This window comes from Nipponia nippon, unplaced genomic scaffold (assembly GCF_047370975.1).
Source record: "Nipponia nippon isolate SJK-2023a ecotype South Korea unplaced genomic scaffold, ASM4737097v1 scaffold_6, whole genome shotgun sequence".
Classification (NCBI taxonomy): Eukaryota; Metazoa; Chordata; class Aves; order Pelecaniformes; family Threskiornithidae; genus Nipponia; species Nipponia nippon.
Window position 1 is genome coordinate 8,046,140 of NW_028262380.1, and position 22,170 is coordinate 8,068,309.

Genomic DNA, 22,170 nt, shown 5'->3' on the forward strand with positions numbered 1-22,170 from the left:
TTAGCAATATATTTATTAGTATTTACTTTCAGAGTATATAGTAAAACAGTTCAACTCCTAGCTTCTTCCACACAGGATATTCAGATCTTTTTTGGGGGAGGAAAAAAAAACACAGATTAAACAAGATTCAAAAACCTATCGCACCTAGACACAATATAAATGATATATAGTGATGCCAGCTGAAATTGAAAGTCCAATTGTTCTAAATGTCATATGAACACAGACTGTGCCAGAAGTTTGCACGCTAAAGAGACAGAGCATGGGAAACGGGAAGTGTTATTGCTCTTGTGTACAGATAAGAAAATAGGCTAAAGGGAGATTAAAGCTAAGATTTTTTTCAAACTGAATAGATCTGTGTGTCCAGTTCAACTGACTGCTCAAAATTTAACAAAACCACTTTTTGTACTCAAACAGATACCTCAAATCAGTAGTAGCTTCTGAAAGTCTTGATAGATGTAGCTTTTCAGTGTGGTGTGGAAAGCTGATTAGCAAAGTACTTGCAGAAATTAAATTCAGGAGATGCAAGTAACTGAAGGAAACATCTTTTTCAATTAGTAGTAAGAAAAATGCAGGGGGTGAGAAAAGGGAAGAAGTCCTAATGCTGTCTGGCATCAAGTCCGTGTTCAAGAGCATGAGATGTCAAAATAATGCCCCCCCAAAACACTCATTCCATCTATGGGGCCTTAAAACCTTTTATCTTTTCTGTGGAAATGGAGAAGGGAAATAAGAAAAGCTGCAGATGGAATAAAACATGGTTATATAGATAATTAAGTAGGTGTTGAAGCTATTAGTTGTGATGTTTTATGTGGTTTGAGTTTGGGGAGGGTGGACGGGGGTGGGATTTTAGGGGAGGATATATAAGGAAAAAAATTGTTTTAGCTTGATACTTCCTGTGGTAAAGGCTTATTCTGTCATTCGTTTAGGTCTTAGTTTGAGATGCCAAAAAGCATTAAATAGATAATTTCAGTCTTTCTGAGAGGAAGAGGAGCCCTTTCATATCTTACCAGGAGTATCCTTGTGTTATACTTCTACTACAAATAAGAACAACTTATTGTAGGTCATACAAAGTCTTGGAAAGCAAGCACTTTGGCTCATCTTCCTTATTCTGAACCTAAACTCTTTCTTAGTGCATCTCTAATTGTGAATTGCAATGGTTATGTAGTAACCTCTCTCTTAATAGAGCCCAAAAGGAGAGTGGACCCTGGGGATGCCTTCTTGCATGCAAATGATTAAAAGGAGGAAGATGGAGGCAATCGTGGTATAATTGATTAGAAGTGATATACTTGAAAGATTTGTAATCAAACATATATGTGATATGTACCAAACAGAACACTGATTTGCGTTTCCTGTTTTACCTGTAATATGTGTAATCTGATTGCTAGCTAAATTATGCCTTTGATTAATGGAAAAGCAATCAAGATTATCATAACTACGTCAAAGAACTTCTCATGGACTTTTTCAAGATAAAAGATATGGATGACTTAATTGCATAACGCTGGAATGTTTTTAGTTCTAAAATTCCTGTTTCCGTGCAGTAGTGGAACTTCCTGTCTAAATTGCTTATGCTGTCACTGTAGTGGAAGCAACGTGATGGGAGCAGGTTCACATTTCCTGTAAGCTTTCCCCAGATCATTCAGCAGCCTAAAATTTGACCAGGCTGCAGACTACTCCTATATATGTGTTCTTAATGGCCATCAGCAACAGTTTTGATACGGCTGTCCCATAAAGGCACGGGACTAGTAGCAGAGGAGACCTCCAAGACTGGCTAGTCTTTCAGCCAAGGAATGGAGTTGTAGAGGAATTTAACAAACTTAGTCATACAATATAGGCTTTTTTCACCAAAAGAAAACTTACATGGAGTTTCTCTTAGCGTTCGTTAGAGTCCTGTTGGAGTTTATATTAAAAAGTAGTCCTTCATGGGCAGAGTAGGTAGGAGACTATAAGATTTCCTGAATAACCATTGGTGTAATATGTATAAGTTTTTTTCAGTAGCCAATATGCATTATGCATGCTTTTGCAAAGGTAACTTTCTCTTCTTTTATGAACTCCTGAAGGAAAGAAATGTAAACTTAAAAAGCCGTGTTCTGAAGGGTGATCTCTTAGTTGTAGTTAACCTGTAGCTTTCCTTTTAGATACACATTTGTCTTTGCTTTCTGTTTTCCCTGATCTGTTTCTGTCAGTGCTTGCTACAGTCCAAGCAGGATAGTTGAAACTGGTATCAGAGAAGAATGTACCAGCATTTATTTCCTTTCACTGTTTTTTGTTTGTTTTTTTTTTCATAATCTTTGAAGTGTTAGCTCCTTGCTGAGAGGGCTTAAATAAGGGCTTTCATATGAGAGCTCAAGTTCAGTTGATGACCTCTAGTGTCCTAGAACCTCGATGTTCTTCTGACTGCATGAGATAAAATCATCAGTCTCTTTAAACTCTAGAAAACCTGACTTTTTTAATACAGAAATTCTAATGACTTGATATTTCTCATTCAGGTGCCATATGAAACACTGAACAAACGGTTTCGAGCTGCACAGAAAAACATTGATCGAGAGACTAGTCACGTTACAATGGTTGTGGCAGAGCTGGAGAAGACACTGAGCAGTTGTCCTGCTGTGGATTCAGTTGTTAGTCTCCTGGATGGAGTAGTTGAAAAACTCAGTGTTCTGAAACGAAAGGTAAGTGCTGTTCTACCTTGTGATTGCTTTGTCTTTGCAAAGTTAACAGAAGTAGTTTTCTGCAATGATGATCGCTTGAATTTTCTTTTCAAGATATAGGTATTACTGGCACTGTAAACAAAGGCCTTAAAATGCATAGCAAAACACCAAAACTTACTCTGTCTTGCTTCACTGCGCTTACGAAATATGACTTGGTGTTCCATGAATAAGTATAACAAACCTCTGTTGAGACGTAAAATTAGTATGTATTTACAGTCCTGAAAAGGAATTTCTCTACCCATGGAAAAGAAATAGGAGCAAAATGAATTGATTTCTATCAGTTCCTACTGGTCTAGTGGAAAGGTTTGTGCGGTTGCATTAATCGATCACTTGAGGAGGGAAAACGGGTAGAAGATGAGTTTGAAAAATGTTGAAACACCAGTGGAGGTAGTTGTATGCAGTCTTGAGGGTTTTTTGCAGAAGAAAGTGCAAGTTGTCCTGGATCGTTACTTGAACGTTTTTTTATAAACACTAAACTTGCAGGTTGAAAGGTTCCTAGGGAATATTACCAGAAACATTTTAAACAAAGTTTAGCAGGATAACCTGCTTCTAGCTGTTAAGCTTGAACGCTTGTATGAAATACAGCCAGACTTTCATGCCTTTACCACATCTTTCTAAGATTGAGTTAAAAACATAAACTGTATAGTATAAGCCATCCTTATTTTGGATGGGAATATTACTCATTGTGAGACTCATCAGAGCAATTACTTGAAACAAATCTTGCAGAAAAATTAAAATAGCTCTGTCGCCTGGCTTTAGAGCAGTGCTTCTCCAAAAATAAATAGACAAAACAAATGGTAGCAGAGTCATTTCATTAAAACTTAAATGAAATAACCAACAGATATAAATCTTGAGACTGTATTAAGTGAAGCGTCAAAATACCGTGGAGGTTCATAACATGAAAATAACACTGTCATGTATGTTGATTTGGGGTTTTCTGCTTGAACAGGTTAGCTAGGTGTTGAAAAGCTGATCTGCAAAAGACTTCATAAATCTAATTGCTGTTTTCATCTTTGGTTTGTGTGACTTAAAGAGGTCTTAAAGGATATGCTTTCTTCACTTCTCTGTTACTTACAGAAAGAAATTACTGCTATTTCTGAAAGAGGTGTTAGATTTTGCTTGTAGGTGTGTAGTAATGATGTGGAGGAGTTATTTACTTGTTAAATCTTTGCTGACTGCGGGGGTGTGTCTGAAGGCATTGCTGAATGTTTTGGGTGCAAGGCTCCATTTTAGTGTAATTGCTCATTTGTTTTTGACTGCCTGAAAGGCTGTGGGGACTCTTATAGCTGCTCAGAAAGAACAAAAGGCAAAAAAATCTGTTTAACAGTAAAAGTCTTCTGAAATACAAAGGTCTTGTTTCTGCTCCAAACCCTCAACTCCAGCTGTCTTCTCTGTAATCTCTGCCCCGAGCAAAATGATTGTTTTCTTTAGACGCGTTGGACCCATGTGGGATCTCTGTTTCCTCCTGTGTTTAGACAAGGATCTGATGAACTGCTGAGATGGCCATAATAGAATTAGATGGTTCCTTTGTTTAACACCTTACTAAGTCTTAAAAAAGAGCTTTTCAACACAGCAGGTTTCTTGGGTTCTGAGAACGATCTTGGGGAAACCTAGGCCTTTGTGTTTTCCCTTTTGTATCCTGTTTAATATGCTTGTTCCCTCAAGTTCTATTAATGTCCAGCAGGGCAAGTCCAGATAGACTTGCTTCAGAGGGTTTTGGAAAGGATCTGTAGCCTTTCTGAATGCACTAGAAGGATCAAAAAAAACAGCAAGAGCTGTCTAAGTCCAGATACAAAACTATATAAGGAGAGCCCTTTGATATGAGAAGGGGCTCAACCTTTGTGCCTGGCTGCCTTGAATTCTCCTAGTTGTATGCAGAATGATTCTCAAACTTGCCTTCACATCTGATAATACTGCAGACATCTAACAAGTGAGTTTGGGCTTGAGTTAGTGTTTGCTTGCTGAATAGGAAAAGGTTCGGTTTATAACTTAAACAAAATACTGATCTCCAAACCATATGTTACAAAATAAAGCTAAATTCAGTTATAGAAGTAACTCAGATGTCAGTAATAAAAATAACTTGGGCTATAGATGTTTACATGAATTTTAGTAAAAGACTATCTTGTGTAGTGACTAGGGTGTTAGATACTTGAATTTTGTATCAAGGGCCGGATCAGAGCCAGGCTAAATTGGGGCGACTGCTTGGTAGGTTTTTCTTGCACAAGTTTTCATTTATTTCCCTTTGCTTTTCAAATATGGATCCTTCCAGAAGAAGTCTGTAAATGAGCATACATGGTAAAAGCAATTAGAACCAACCTGTGCTTCCAGAGCTGGAGCTGTTATCCAAGGATGATACTGTAGCCTGAATAGCTTGAGTACTGGGAAGGCAGCCGTGCCAGCATGGAGTGCAAAGTGGCTGCCAAAAGCTGCCCAGGTTATTTGGTCTGTGCTTTGTTGGCAAATCTGCGTGGACTTCCCTGTTGCCATAGCTGTGCAGTAATTCAAATGCAAGCCAGCGAGTTTAAAGTCGCCACAAGTAAGGCAACCCAACCTGAAATTGCATCACTAGTGATATATCACAGATTGGAAAGGTACTAAGCTTCCATCATCTTCTGGTTTGCTTAGCAAGCATATAGAAGTACTGCAAGCTTTCTTGTGTTCTGTAGCCTGGCATGACCCACAGCTGTCACATGCTGTGTACTGAGTCAGCTAGCGTTGAATTACGATATGTCTGTCATGAAATTGCCTGGTAGAATTTGCAGCATAACTAATCGGCCATATAACTTTAAGGTTGAAGGAGAATAAGTATGACCTGAATGGTTTTGGTTTTTTTAATTAAAAAAAAAAAAAAAGTTGTGGAGATAGTTTGGGGTGTGTGTTTTGCACTTGGCATGCCAGTATGTTGGTTTAAAAAAAAAAAAAGTCATTCTGCTTCCTCTGGACAAACTTATTTTCCTAAGTAAGGCTCCTAACAGTAGATTCATGTTTCCAGAGTAGCAGAGGTAAGAAAGATAATACCAGTTTAACAAAGCTGATAACTTTTTTAAAAACTACTTTAAGATCCTTGAATTACAGGAGCCAAGAGGCCAAATGTTTATATAATTTTCATTATTGCATGACTGATTAAAATGGCTGCAGTGTATTAGAAGTAATGTGGGTTTACTCTGCATCACTCCTCAGCAGAACTAATTCAGTAGGACAGCTGCTTGAGGAAGAAGCCACGCATAGGTTAGAGGTGGAAATACGTGATTTTCAACTGTTTGCACCAGATGACTGCAAACCTTCACAAAGCTCTTTGCAGACTATTACAGCAGTTGCTGCTGTAGTTGATAAGTTGCCATTTTTGGACTAACTGCATATTAAGCAGAAAAATGCATATACTCGTAATATTTAAATGTTACGTAAAAACTTACTTATATGCAAGAATATTTCAGAGCTGGACCAGCCATGCTGAAACTTACGCACTGCCATAGGAGATGTCTTTCTAAATGAAAGAAAAGCTGTGGGGAGTAACTGTGTAATATGTCAAGAATGCTTACAAACAATTCTTACTGTATTTTGCTTTAAAGTTAAATCGAAAATGTATAGCGCTCATCTGTTCTGTTAATTTTTACTTTTTAGGCAGTTGAATCAATCCAGGCTGAAGATGAAAGTGCAAAACTCTGCAAACGTAGGATTGAACATCTGAAAGAACATAGTAGTGACCAGCCAGCTGCTGCAAACATGTGGAAGAAGAAACGTATGGATCGTATGATGGTGGAACACCTTTTACGCTGTGGCTACTACAATACAGCTGTAAAACTAGCAAGACAAAGTGGTATTGAGGTTGGTAGCAATGTGCGCTAATTTAGTAACAAAACAGTAGTAAAGAGGAAGTTGGCAAATAAGAACAAGCTGCTTTAGCCCTGTAGCAGCTATTTTTATGTATTAACGTGTCTTTATTACTAATGTTTATCTGTTAATCTTTTTAGGCCTGAGTTTGACCTCCTTACTTGACAGAAATTGTATTTTAATGTATTAAATAAGTCAAAATTGAAGGTACAACTTTTAATAGGGCAAGGTGTTTATCTAAAAGCATTTGTGATTAAAACTTAGAGTAATTCTCAAATGTCATACAGAATTTCTTGTTAGAGGCCTTCAGGCTGCTGATTAAGCAGTTGGTAGAGCTTCCCATCTGTCTAGCCACACTTACATGATATGTGTAGGTGACCAGACTGAGAAGAATAGCGTATGCTGAGTGCAGGAACAACTGTTTGATTGTATCATCCTGCTATTTAATGCATCGAAAGGAAAGCTGGCTTATGCTTTGGAAAATAAATCTTGATACAGTTTGGGGTTTTTAGTAGCTAGTATATCTTGCATGGTCCATAGAAGCTTTTTGCTGTTTTGGTTATTTTGTCATCTATGATTCTGTGGTTGTCACTTTCCTTTTCACTGGTTATCTAGTTGGTTTTGCTTCCATCTCGTAATTGCTTATGAATTGTTTGGTGTTTGTGCACCTTGTTGTGGCTTCTTTATGTAGAGCGATGAATCCACACTGTGGTCCTCTGACAGCCACAAGGACATTAAAAGTGATTCTTTAACAATGTGCTGTTTATGTAGTGAAATCGTGTTTTACTAATTTTAGGTAGCATTTGTTATTTGAGCAAATATTGAGCATTTGCTCAATGATTCTTGAATTTTAAGTTCTTTTGGTATTCCTGATTCCAGAAGGTATGCAACTCTTTTGGTTCAAATCTTTCTGCTCTAAAGATGCTGAGAGTTTAGTTGTATTATGTGACTTATGTACTTTGCCTTTCTTGGGTGACATAGCTGAACACACGACGTCTCTGAGCTAGTTGGGGGGAAGAGATTTTTGTTACTGGTGTCACATTACAGCATCTGTACCTGTTCTTTGTCTTGTACAACGAGCGCATGTCACGTGTCTCTCTTGCTCCTTGGCTGCTTTACCAGTCTGATCCTGTTCAACCAGCAGTGATTTCGGTAAATACCAAAAAGGAAACAGCAAGTAGAGATTGAATGGAAGGGAGAGGGGAAGAAGTGAGTTACAAACTATTAAGAGGAAATAGTCCTGAAGAAATTCACTGAAGAGGCTGCTATGCCTCATTAAAGATAGCCCATGCACATGAATCAAAAAAACAAGACAATTATTCTGGGATAATTGCAGCTTTTCCACTTCTGGTAGATGTTTCTCTCTGTTTTGAGCAGGAGCTCATCTCCTGCTGAGTCATCATGTTACTGTACCTACCAGGTCTGCTGAAAAAGCACTATGGAAATATTTTCACTTCCATAGCAAGTTCTATTATGCCCAATTAAGTAATGCTCAGCTTTGGTTTAGACATGAACATGGAAGTCCATCATGATGTATACTGCAAGACCGTGTGGTATGAAGTGTTGCACTCGTGAAGCCTTAAAGCTTTTCATTCTGTTTGCTGAATAGAAGCTTTTGTGTTTAAAGAAGAAGAAAAAAAAAGGTTCTCAACAAGCTTATTTAACTTCTGCCTTCAAGCCTAAGTATTTCTATTTGCATAACATCAAAGTAACTTGAATAACGCAGAATTTAGTTGCACATGTTGAATGCACTGAGGCCATATTTCTTCTAGTTTGCTAAAACTATCGATGTTACTCAACATTAAAGTTTACATTTTGGCTAAATGAGGATAGGCTTCCCTCGGTCTCTCAACATTGTACTCAGTGTTTCTTACTGTGTGGTGATACTCATTGTGAACAGCTTTTATAATGGTAAGATACTGAGACTTCATCATTATACAGAATTTGTGTGTTTGCTGGTTTAGTAAGACAGCTTCTCTGTTTCTTTTTGTTCCTTTCTTGCTGAAGGACATGAGCATCAAAACATTCTCTAATGCTTAATAATGTAACTTTGCTGTAGAGATTACAAAATATCATGGTATTTTTCTTTTGTCCAAAGTAATCTTTCTGTTTACTGTAGTCTCAACTGTAATTTTGCTAAAAGTCTCCACCACTGCAGGCTTCAGAAGCACATTGCTGTATAGTGAACCTGGTCATGTCTATGACCTGATTATTGGTTGTTTTTTTTTTAATGTGTCAAGACAATACTGTTACCACTGGGTAGGCACTATACCCTAAGTAGGAACTTGAAAAAAGGTGGGGTTTTTGCTCGACTAGTCCACCAGCCAGAGGTGAGGCTGGTGGACAAGTGCAGCATGGCCCAGCAATGCAATCTTGTGGCAAAGAGGACTCAGCAGCACTCTGGGTTGCACTGGGATGAGCATCACCAGCAGGGGAAGGTTGGTGATCCAGCCCCTCTGCTCAACACTGGTTAGACCCGTCTGAAGTGCTCTATCTAGTTCTGGGCTCCCCAGCAGACACCCTGGGGTGTGGAGTCCCCCTGTACTTGGAGATATTCAAACCTAGACTGGACTGGGAAAGGGCCTAAGTAACCTGTTGTAGATGACCCTGCTTTGAGCAAGGGGACTACACAACCTCCAGAGGTCCCGATCTCAACCATTCTGTGATTCTGTTTCTATGATTGCAGGACAAATGGCTAAATGTGCCCTTTGCTGCTATTTGAAAAGGCTGAAGGAAAGGGCTCTTTCCATTTCAGTTGTAGCTTGTGGATCCCAGCTTAAGCATCTTTTGGTAGCTGTTAGACCAGTCTTGGGAGCATGTCTCAGCCTGCTTGTTTTAAGTTCCTTGCATGGCTTCTGAATGCTAAGAGACCTGCAGAGCTGCAAAGGTACTTCATGGGTGGAAGCAGTTTAGAAAGCATTCTGTTTCAGTGACCAAAAGCAAACCATTAAATCATTCATATGTTTGCCAATAATACACAGCAGGCGGTTTGTTCAAAGATTGACTATGCACCATAGTGTCCAATTCTAATAGTTATTGATGGGCTGTGACAAATTCTAGTCTGCTTTCTAAATTAACTACCTTCATAGGAATGATATTCTTGAATTCTTGTCATGGAAGATAAGCTCTTAAAAGCTGTACTTATAAACTAGGAAGCAAGCGGCTATGAAAAGAAATGCTGGATGTGAAAAGTGATAGAGGAGTTTAAATATCAGAGTTATGAACTATCTCGAGTTAGAAATAACTTCTGGCATGCGGCATATATAAAGCATGATGTTATATGGCAATATAAGAAATAAACTACAAACATGTAATGTGTGTGATATGTCTTTAAAGAAAAGTAATGCTGCTTGGGAAAGTAAACCAAAATGTGAGTAATATTAAAATCAGAGCTGACAGTCAAGGACAGAAATGTCACGTTTGTGCCAAAGTAAATATGGGGTGGAGGGGATTCTATTGTGGACTGTTTTTTTGATGTCTTCTGGCTCCCTAATGATGTGAAAAACAGTTTGGGTTGAAGATATAAACTAGATATTAAGTTTTTGTTATTGCATACAAATAAAGCTCATCAGTATCAGCTTGTTACAACTAACAATGATCTTATTTTGACTCTATTATGACCTTGGAGTGCAACACCAATATAAAAATATGTATTTTCATCTGCAGATTCACATATTCAGCTAGCTGGCAGGGTTGTCTGTTAACTTAAACTTTGCTATTCCATGTTCTGCTACATTAAATGCTATCTCACTTCTCTGTCATTCATTGATAGGCAAAACTAGTTTTGGAAATGTGGTGTTCCACTAGGAAGTTGGTTGCTGTTTGTGGATAAGTTTTATAATTAGGTTTGTAGTGCTTTGTTTGCTGTTCTTAGGGGTGGCTGTTTCTTAAATTTCATGCTTTTTCTAGCCGCTTTGTAATAGGCTAGGAAGAAAAAAAAACAGGTAAAGTGTCTTTATGTTCTTTGCTTAATTATATAATAGCCGTAGTGATTTTTGCCTACATGATTGAAAACAAACCCAGATTCTGAAGCTGACAGTCTCTCTTATGATATGCTGGAAATCTTCTTTCTGTCTTTGCTTAGTTTATTTTAGTAAAAGAATATGTCCTTGCCTTAATGCCCATACTGTATGAAAGTTGTACAAGTGGCAATGTTTTTTCCATGAAGAATAGCATAAATTTAAACAAGGTGTCTGTGCGTTAGGGCAGGGAGCAAATGATTTGGAAATCTGTAAACCACTGAGGGTCAGAGGAACTCCTACACCCACGGGGAGGGTGGGCAGTGGCACTGTAAAGTTGTAGGTATAAGAGAATGCTTGAGTTTAAATAACTCTTTTAAATAGCTTAAAACTGATTAACTTGACCTTGCATCATGGATGCCAAAGTTTTGCAAATTAATGTTCTTAGATCAGTAATTAAGTAGGTGCATCATCCTTCAAGGTACTTAACTAGCCATTTACATTAATACCACAGTGTGCTTTTTGCTTTTAGAATTGGTGAGGAAAAAGAATTGAGTATTCCACTGATTTCAAAAGTTTTGTCTAGACGTATGACCGTTGTAACCATTGACCTGTATTACAAGGGCTTCTTGACAGTTCAAGCAATATTAAACCAATTAACAGCAGTCCTAAAAAGGTAACAGTTTTCTTGAAGTTCAGATCTTCAGTTTTGTCAATGGTTTCCTTCTCAAGCCCGAACTTCTAAATCTGTGGTAACAGTTATTCCCTGGAGAATATCAAAACAGGGCAGATACTGCAAAGCCATTCTGAAAATGTTTCATTATCTTTTAAACTAGTATAGTAAATATATTTTTACAAAACAAATTTTGGTTAGTATAAATGAAGGGAATAGCAGTCACTGAAAAAGCTGATCAGCCTCTGTTCTTCCCTTTCACCAATTTGGTCCAGTTCTTCCTTTTTCTACTACATAAACGCAGCTTCAGTTTTAATAATTTGGAAACCATTTTGAATGTATTAGCCTGAGTATTTGGAAAGATACCTGCAACAAATTCATGTGTGTTCCATCATCTTAATTTTGTTATGGAAAGTCCTAGAATCTTATTTGATGTCCTTTGGAATAAAAAACTTGAATTCTTCAAGTCAAGCTGCATGGCTTTTAACCAAATACCTGATCTCTTCTTCATACTCTTCTACATCATTGTTCCTTTTTTCAGCCCCAAAGTCAAAGGTTCTTTCCTTGCTTTATAGAAGTGTTCCTCAGCACTGTGAAATGGATCCTTCAGCTGAGACCTCAGTAGAATACTGCTGAATGATTTCTTTCTGTGTGTCACAGGGCAAAATCTCACTGAAGCTGCCATTTTTGAGGTCATCCTTTCCCCGAATAACTGTTCCTACCAATGATTCTCTCTCTCAAAAAAAAAAGGGGGGGGGGGGGGGGGGCTGAAAATGACCTGCACATTTGAGCATCACAAACAGGAACAGTATTAAGTTTTAACTCACAAAGTGAATGAAAAATGCTGTCTGGGAACACTGTTCTGATCAAAATGTGATAGGCTGGGGTTTGTTTAAGTCTGGCTGAAGCTCACCTTCTGGTTGTTGCCAGAGGAGAGCAGATGGTATTGAAGCCATAGCTGCCTGGATTTTAAGGAAAGTTTCATATTTAAGAAGCTGATTGTCTTCGCCTGTCTCACTGGAATGAAAGTTTCTTATGCCTCTGTAGCTGGTGCTCTTGCTCTGAGGGATGTGCAGGATAAAGGCATTCTGTGGTCAGTGAATGTCCACAGCTGCTGGCAGATCTGCACATCTGGAGGACTGTGCAGGTAAGATATTGCTTCTGTGTTTCTGGAGACTGATTTGTGCTCCGTGGAGCCTTTTAGCACTGCTAGACCTGCATTCCACTTCATGAATGAATAGACCGTCTCCGTAGCAGACTCATGCTATACAGACATGGGAAAAATAAGCACGTGCTTTGATACAGCTGTGTTCTACCAGTCTTCTCCCCAAAAGCCTGAAGTGGCTATTCAGATTGAACTTACATGGTCAGGTGAATTAGAAGTGAAAACTTAAATCTAGACTGAAATTTAAAAATCTAGGAATGAAACATATCTAAACTTAAACCTAAAATGGTCATAACAAATAAGCTACCTAATACAGTTCAAGAGCATTGGATCAGTAAACTTTTAACACTTGAGCAGAATGGATGTCAGTAATATGTGATTGCTTCAGTAAGAAATTCATACAAATGTTTAGAAAAACTTAAGGTTGAGTGAAGGAAGCCATATGATCTTAAAGTTAAAAGCTAAATAAGTACTTAACAATCATACCAGTGTACCCTTAGAAATCTTCCTTGTTAAGACACGTAGTCCAAGAATGGCTTGTAGGCAAACACACAAATATGTATTAAATTAATTCATCAAAACAAGTTTATATTCATAGCACTTCAATTTTAAATAGGTAAATAATATTCAGCATAATGCTTGCATGTATTCTTTGCTTTGCTGTCATGCAGAACGTAGACAAGCTGACTTTCTAAATGTGGACTGAATGGCAAAAGGTGTCTTTTGTCTGGAGCTATTTATTGTGTCCCTCTCCCATGACTTGCTGTTCCCACGCTAGAGATGTTTGAGAATACTACATATGAAAGAGCTCCTGAACTGGTACAACGTATTTAAAGGTGCCAGGATGTTAACTTGTGCCTGTTTTCAGTTACCTTAAAGTACTAGGCTATAGTCGTGCAACTCAAATTCCTTTAAATGTGTTTTGGCTGTTCTTAGCGTAGGCATGGCAACTTCCACTAGATTGGCATAATGAATGTCTGGGTGTGTTCATCTGAATTTCAAAGTGCTGTAATTCCTGAACAGCCTTACATCTGCAGTTTGTTTCAAGCATCTTTGGGAATTAGAGTTATGTAAATGTGAAATAGTCGAGATCGATGCAGAAAAACAAACTTTCTCATTACAAATCATTTGACGCTTCAAAAGCCAACAACATGAAGCGTGCTGTGATGTTGAATGTCTATTTTTTCAGTCCTTTTAGACAAAATGGGTTACCTGTAGTGTGTCATAACAGAGCTAAAGAATACATAGTCTGGAAGGCTAGTGATTCAAGAAAGATTCTTGAATTGAAATTTTATCTAAATGGAGAACGGTGTTACCAGTTGTAGATTGCCGAGACATAGAAGAGGTTTGGTTTCAATTATGCCTCTCAGGTTTTTCTTATTGTACGTTTTTCCTGCCAGACATTCCTTCAAAGTGTAAATGTTACTTTACATTTAACACTTTCTCTTATTACTATACTAGATGACAGGAGTTTTGGTTTTTGTGAATGTGTGTAGCTGCTAATCCAGACTGATCCTGCTTGGACAAAAGCTTGCTGGGCTCATGCTCAACTGGCAAAGCATTTGTTGTCTTTCCTCTACTAGAAGAGGCTACTACAGAAAACGGCTAAGGTAGAGCTAAGACCAGAGGCTTTTTTTTTTTTTTTTTTTTTTTTCCCTGCCCAATGATGCTTCTTAAGCTCTAGAGGCTTTGTCGCATTACTCTAGCGTATTCATTTATTACTGCACTTAGCATGGTATAACGTACTGCTGGATAAGGTGCAGCCATTTGCTGAGCTACAAAAATTGCTGAGGCAGGAGTAGAGGATGCATTGGGAAAACAGCTTGCTAATAACCAGCCGAAGAGCTAGCTGCAACCGTGAGGCTCTACCAAAGTGGCTTATGTGCATGAGCAAAAGTAGGCAGATGAAACATTTCTCTTTATTTGGCTTTGGAGCAGTCAGTACCAGAATATGTATAGTTTTGGTGACCACACCTTAAGAAAGCTGTTAGAAAAATTGGAGGGAGATAACTGGAAAATGTAAGGGGGTGGGTGCTTTTTGCTAGGTACGAGAGCAAAAATCATATGCCAAGAAACTTCATAATCTAGTGCAGAAAGGCATAGAGAGGAAACAGTATATGGTATCAGAAGTCAGAAAAATTCAAGTTTGAAATCAGACACAAGGTTAGAATATGATTTAATCACTAGAACCAACTACCAAAAGAAGTACCAGCATCTCCTAATGTTAGATAAAGACAATAATCTTCTGACAGATAATCAGTCAATGTAAGTTACTGGGGTCTTTCAAAAATAACCGGGTAAAATTAAAAGGTCTGTCCTCTACAGAGGTCATGGAAGTTGCTCTCATGTGAAAGCTCGACTGTACACCATGGGATACTGCGTTTACTTTGTAGACAAGAACTTTTCTGGCTCTTCTGTTGATGAATCTGTGGTTTGGCTGTCTGTCTTTGCTTTTTTCTAACAACTAGCTCTGCAGCTGGCTTTTGAGTAGAACATTCCGTCAATTACTCTGTTTATTTTCTCTGTAATCCTGTTAATGTGTGTAGCATTATAACACTTAATAGTAGCCTAATGAACTTCAGACAACATTATTTTATGAGCAGAGAGTAAGGAGGCCTCTTAATGTTGTTCTGTGCCTTATTTTAACTGATCTTCAGTAACTGTGATGTTGCTGTATTGTTACCAGCTATGCTGTTGTTTTCTTAATAATTTGTGTTTCCCTTCGATCTCAATGCAGTTTATACATACTCTGCATTCACTCTGAAGGATCTTCCTTGTAATCAGCAGCCTTTTACTCCTCCCCCTGTAGAGGGGCAGAGGAGTTGACTGCGGGGTGGGGAGGGGGGGAGGTCTCTCCATGTTACTGCCATCAAAACCTATTGCCCTGTCCCACTTTTCAGCTTCACCTCACTTTTCCTTTCTGTACGTGTTTCCAAGTAGGCAGTGTTATTGTGGTGTGTTCTAGTCCTCCTGCTCCTGCCGACTGATGTGTTTTTCACTGTTTCCCCACTGCAGATGTATGCTAACCTCTTTCCCCAGATGGTCCTGTTGTCTACCGTGTAGCTACCTTCTTCCCAAGTTATGCAATGATAATCATGGCATCTACATGATCCCTGGACTTGCTGTGTATTCATCCCAGAGAAAACTTTAACAAACTAATACATTAATATAGAAGACTAATTTGACCTTTTTGTTCATAACTTCATTATTGCATTTCTATTTCAGTTCTATAGCTGTGTCCTAAATTATATTGAAGGTTAGGTTGCAAGTTGAGGGTGTGTATGCGAGTACTCACTGAACACTTAACACAGCTTTTTTTAAAGTTGTTGGTTTAGAGTGGTCTAAGTAAGTGTTTATTGTATTTCATATACAAGTAGCTTAAATGAATGTTTACCATACTACTGAATGCTAAAGCGCATCAGCAAAGCCTTTTTTAATATGAAGGTAGGGCTCTTATGCATGTAATATGTATAGATAGCCAGTCTTATTAAAACTGCCATTGGTACGTACTCTTGGCAACAAGCCACTGATAGCTTGAGGCATACTGGCCTATTTTCAATTTTGTATTGATGCTAGTAAGGAATTAAAAATAAACAATTTGCTCGTTTAAAAAAATACATAAACAGCATCTTACAATATTATGAATCACCTATTTTATACAACAAATAGCCTATTTTATGACTATTGGTTTTTTTTTTTTACCAAGGAAGCTGTCTCCTGTACAAAATGCTGCCTTTTCCCACCTGAATCAAATCTTTTGTTGTTTTGTTTTGTTTGGTTTTAATCTTGTCATAAGCCTAACTTTTATTTTTGGATACATCATCTTGTTTTGAGGCTAGCTCATGGGGGATTTGAAAATATCAAGTATTGCTTGTTTTGGTACTTGTTTCTGTTTGGTTTTGAGCCTTGTTGAAGATTCACATTTCATGCGTGAAATATTCTGGATTGTATTTTAATACGTAAATGTTAATGTGACTTATAAGGGATTTTTTAATGCATTCCTTCTGACAGCTTTCCGGACTTGTGGCTGGAGATGTCATAAAAGAAAAGTACTTCGACTCATGTGCAGAGTGGAGACCAATAGAGAAGAATGACTATTGACCTGAGTGCTCCAAATCTTACAATATGTTACATAAATTAAAACCTTCACATGAACACTACAGAAATTTTGAGCAACAGCTCTATTGTTACTAGAGAAATGATGCTTTTGTTCTTTTTTAAGCCATTTTTGACATCAAAAGCGAAGTTGCTCTTTTGTTGTATCTGGTGCTGAAACGTGTGAGCAGTTTTCCTGGTGAATTTAGAGCCACACATCTAGATCTGAACCTGTATGTTGAAGAGTTTGAGTTTTATATTTGGGAATGGACTAATCAAACACTGTCTTGTATATTAAAGAGACAAAATCATTACTGACTCTTTAAAAATGATTTGTAGTAAAGTTCAAATTTTTACCAGCTGTGAAACAGAAACTCTGTCTCTCGTACTAATCTACGTATTGCTGTCTTTTAGTTATGACTGTGAAACTAATGAATGATTGTAATTTAAGTGAAAAACTTTAATTTCCTGGAGGTGTAGTTAAAATGTAAAGATGTTTCACTTTTTAAAAAAGGAAAAAAAAAGTTGGATGAAAGCTTCTGCGTATATGCTGATGTCTAAAGAGAAAGTCAGAGCTTTCTAAAGGCATCCCAGAGGAACTCTTAAATTGCCATGTTTGAAGAGGTCACTTCTAGTATGTGACTAAAACAAATCTCTTGGGTGGAGTTACTGTGGTTGAACTTTGATATCTTACTTTGACTACTGAGACGCGGGTAGCTTGTAGTGAAGTGAATACAGTTTGCTTGAGGTCTTTAGGAATAAAAGAATCCTGTGCAAATACTTGAGCACATTATCGGTAGTTGCACAACTCCTACTAAAGAAGAAAGGAAAACAAGTTTGATAAGCATTCATTATTTTGAGCAAGACTCTGCTTTTTTTGTATTTACTTAGTTTCTGTAAATATGTGGAACTACTACTGCTTTTTTCCAATTCACTACTGAATTCTCTTAACTGTGCAGGACCTTGAAGTTACAAACTTTGTAGTTACAAACTCTAAGCTTAAATTACAGGTAGTCCACACTTCAATACATGGTTGCCAGATTCTTACTTGGTTCACAACTTTGTAATAGGCATAGATGTGTTTAATTTCAAATTCATGTGAAGCTGAAATATCCAGTTAGAAACTAATTACCCTACTACCTTTGTGTCTACCTTCTCATTATTTCACAGGTATTATTCTTCAAACAACCTTCACTCTATTTTTGTGAATGACTTTTTCTGTAGCACAACCATGTGAATTCATGAAATTCTGGGCCCATTTTCATTTTTCTCTTAATTTTGATGTCTGAAACTAGTGTTTAAAGTGGGGATTATTTTTCATTACAAAGCAGTTATTCCATGACTTCTAGAACTTGTGGAGCCTGGCTTGCTGCAGGTTTGTCCTATAGCTGATATAAGCTTTGTTCTGAATTGCCCCCTCTGTGGAGAAAACCTGCAGCAGATCTTTCCAGCGTTGACTCTTTGGTATCTAAGTAACTAGTAAGTGTTTGCTGCAGCCTTTCCCTCCAGTAAGGGCAGGTGCTGGAGTCTCCTGAAAACAGGACGCTGCTAAGGAGAGAAACCTGGCAAAGAGCGAGATCCCCTGAGAATTCAGCCCCTGTCAACTCCTGCTCACACTGACCAGAGTCCAAAAGCTGTTCAAAGGAGGGGACGTGCATATACGCACTTGGGATGTTCTTACTTAAGAACCATCGCAGAAAATGGAAATGCCATAGAGGGATATAGCTTTTATGTTGGCCGGGAGTATATATGAAGTAATAATCATCATAAAGAAATCCTCATTCTTCATACTATTTTATACCTTAATAACTGGAGTTCTGTGCAGAATCATAGGGTTGGTAACCTCCCTCCCTGGAGGCACTTGCAGCTTAAAAAGAAGCAGTGATATTTTGAAAGCTATATATATGTAAATCAGGCAGAGCTCAGGGTGATGTACAGATGTATTCTTTGTTTAAATAAGTCTCTCTGATTTCACTTAAGTGTCTTCAGCCCTCACATGCAGTTTCCTCTAATAATAAATGTTTTTCTCTAAAGTTTGAACCGTTGTAATGGAATTAAATAATCCTTTTATGATAAAGTTCATCCGGTGCTTAAATAATTACCCTTCCGATACCTGGTTAGTGACTGTTGAATAGAAGGGAAGATTAGTTCACTTCAGTCCAATAGTTTTTTTTTTAAGCAGAAATGATAAAATCGAGGTGGTACTTCCTTGCTTGTACTGGAAGGAAGAAGAATGCTTGTGCTGCGTTCCCTCTAGTGTTTAGATAACTGTCAGGAATGCTTACGGACAGAGGAGTTCTCCTTGAGCCATTTGAAACTATTTTTCAGTACAATTGTAGAAGCCTAACTAAATGAAAGTTCGATGTTAATTAGTCTTCCTACCCAATGTCAGGTGTTCTGCATTTGTAAGCATGTTAAAGCAAGGTAATTTAGGCAAAATTATCATGGTGATGCACCATGAAAGTCTGGAAAGTCTGTGTCCTGGGAGTAGTGGTTTGATAACAATACTGAAATAATCTGGGTGCAGTGCAGGGTTCTCCTATGCTTCTGCAGCACTGGAAGTAAAGTATTGCAATCACTTCTACAATGCGAAAACTGAAATTGTGAAATGAAGGAAGACTTCACAGTGTTGCGAAAGATGGTAATTAAAGACTTTAGAATTGCTTTTTAATTTATATACAAGTCAGAAAATGTATGCCATGACGTGGAATGCTCTGTCAGTTGGAGGGGGAGCGTGTGGCAACAGATTTCTTGCTTCAGCTTTTTCTCCACCTGCAAAACTGGTGGCAATATTTCTCTAAAATTGCATATTTATATTCACTCAATTTTATATGTAAACAAGTTATATAAGAGAGGCTCTTTGTAACAGCATATTAAATCTTAATGCTGTTTTGGGAACTGCAAAAGACTGTTTCTGTATGGTCTACAGCCTACGCAACTCTGAATTGCAGAATACCTTCAGAAAACTATTCAGGATTGGGGTTGTAATGGGCATTTTTCTGACTGGAACATGAGATACTTCTTACAACTGCTAACACTGTTCACGGGTCCCCATCCATACGAGATGTGGCAGACAAGTAGTACTCTAGTGCTGGCCTGTGTAGAAGAGCTGTGCTGTTTTTGAAAAAGCCAAATAATCCTCTGATATTCCGTTCTTCTGTTTCCTAATGAAATACACCATGGAGAAGCATCAAGAGCAGGCATCACCAAAAAAGGAAGATAGGAAGGCATGATGAGATTAAAAAAAACTTGGGTGACATGAACACGTATGGATTTTCTTTAAAGGTTTATTGCCTAATTGTATCTTAGTATTTTTCTTCTATCAGTCTGTATGATTAAGACTTTTAACTACTTTTCATCAAATGCAAAAGCTGTTTCTTTCCCTACAAATGGATTTCTTAATGCTTTTTTTATATTGTTCCCTAACTTTCTATCTAGTCAGCAGAGAAGAAAATCCTATTTATTGGTGCAATTTAAATGTGATTGTTAGTTCTGAAAGGAACTCTTTTAATTAAAAATGTTCTCCTCTGTTTTCTGGATACATACTGTCTATTTAATAGAGACAGCTGCCAAGCTTTGACTTCTTTTGGCAACCGCAAATCTAATTAGCATTTCTGTACCAAATAGAACCTTTTTATTTTAAATTTGCAAAAGGAATGTAGGAATTCTTTTTTTTTTTTTTATTTAAGAGTTTTGTCTGCCTCAGCAGCAGCCACAATCTTTTTGCTCACAGTTGAGCATTGCTATACTAACACCTGATTGATAAATGCATAGAGTTGGGATTCTCTCACCAGCTCATTGAAATAAAACAAGTGCTGCCCTTATGCTTCTTCAAAAAATAAAGATTTGGTTTGTGATGAAGCTTAAAGTATAAAAAGCTAGCAAATTAGATGAAACCAGTGATTTGTTGTCTGCCTGGCATATCCAGTCCTTTTTTAATGTAGAGGGAAATGTGTTTAATTTGGTGTAAAAGTTAATGCTGTTCATTAAAAGGACACATAGCTCAAATAAGCTTGAGGAGATGTATGGATACGTTATTATTTTTAACTCAAATTGAATCATCTTTCCATTCAGCAGCTGTGTGGAAAAATATGCAAGCAAGATAATGAATATGGCTGCATTACATGTCAAATTACTTATAGAGATGAGTTACATGGGCAAGAGGTTTTTCTGTGGTCACCTTATCACACAGAGGGGAATAGCGCACTTCTTTTTTCCACTGAGCATATCATCAGAAAAAGTTGGGACTACCAAGGACGTTACTCTCCTGTTCTTGGAGGAAAACTTCCAAGAAAGAAAAGCACCTTTTGTGGAATAGGTTGGCATTCTTTCAGTCTGTTTGCCAACACATTGATTAAAAAAAGATTATTTTTTGTTATCCTTAAGGGGATGGGAGGAGTCATTGAAAGTCCAATCTTAATTTTGTTCTATAAACTTGCAGCTGCTTTAGCTCTGACCTCAGTCCCCGTACCTGGTTTTGATAATAAAGGGGCCTCACACAGCTCCAGTCTTCTTTTGATGGTATAATGGTTTTGTTGCTGTGGTCATACAATCTATAAAATATAGTTGCATGTCAACTACATTTCAAGAGAAAGCTTTAGAGAAAAGTTGCAACTTGTGCTGCAATTTAGAAATTGGTGGCTTGTTTGCATTTTTGTAAATAACCATTCTGACAAGCCTAGCGTGATCTGGTCCCTTTTCCAATAGTATTAGACTTCTTGTATTTATAAGGAAGAATTGTCTAATGAAATGCGAGATGTAAATGTGATATGCCTGATGCTACTTCTATTTTTTATCTTTGTCTCAGGGAGGTATAAATTCTAAGACTAAGTATATTCAGCTGTTCTAACAGCTGAAAATGCCATCTATTTCTGAGTGGTTTTGTTCACTAGAGCTACTGTAATATTTGTAATATTCAGCATTTTAGTTGTATAATTTTCAGCATTTTGCTGTGAAGTCTACGTAAAAATGAACTTGTTCAAAATCAGAGTGCATATTAATCAAATACTTTAGTACTGGATTTCTGTTTGTCTATTGAATTATGGTTTCTCACAGTGTATTTTCTTCAGCAAAGTAGGAACTGTCACAGCATAACGTATTTATGCAGCTCCGAAATAACTTCTACTGGTGCCAATTCAGAATGGATCCTGTTCATATCATTTGGGAACATCTGCCTAAGTCTTTTTTTTCAGCAGAAATATATGGGGAAAAAAATTCTTTGGTACCCTACTAGACCTTAAATTGTATTCAGTCGTTTGCCTTGATTGGTATAAATGTGTAAGGCAGCTGGTAATTAAAAAGTAGCATAGGCATATTATAGGTTTGCTCCGGGCAAATTGGATACTAGATTGCTGCTTTTTCTTCAAAAACATCTGCTTGTGATAAGCACTTAAAGAATCTTGTGGCCCACCCATTGCCTAACTGATTTTTAATATAGTAACTTTGTGTTACCTCCTCAGTGTCGGATGTGGTAGACAGAACTATTGTAAGCAATTGAAGGTCTGGAGCTCACAACACGAAGCAAGTGAGAGAAAATATATTGGAGACCTCAGACCATTGAGGGACTTCGCTTAAAACTCAATAGTTACAGAAGGCTAGGTAAAGTAGATTTAGATTCTCCTCTTAGGTAGTTTTTGCTAAAGGGAGCAAGTATTATGACATTGTCATGGTCCAATTAACACAGTAGGCTAAGCTTTGAGGAAACCCAGTGCTCCTGTAAGTGTGAACTGTGCTGAGGTGATC

The 22,170-nt window shown here is 37.6% G+C and overlaps 1 protein-coding gene across 5 annotated transcripts in view; it reads left to right on the top strand.

Annotated features, from left to right (window-relative positions):
- MAEA (macrophage erythroblast attacher, E3 ubiquitin ligase) overlaps nt 1-22,170 on the top strand; it is a 53,475-nt gene that overhangs the window by 15,531 nt on the left and 15,774 nt on the right. For all 5 annotated transcript variants that reach the window (XM_087735992.1, XM_087735990.1, XM_087735993.1 and 2 more), the window contains exons 2-3: nt 2,484-2,666; nt 6,327-6,530. In XM_087735992.1, coding sequence (XP_087592118.1) covers nt 2,484-2,666; nt 6,327-6,530 — 387 coding nt within the window. The remainder of the gene's footprint in view (nt 1-2,483; nt 2,667-6,326; nt 6,531-22,170) is intronic.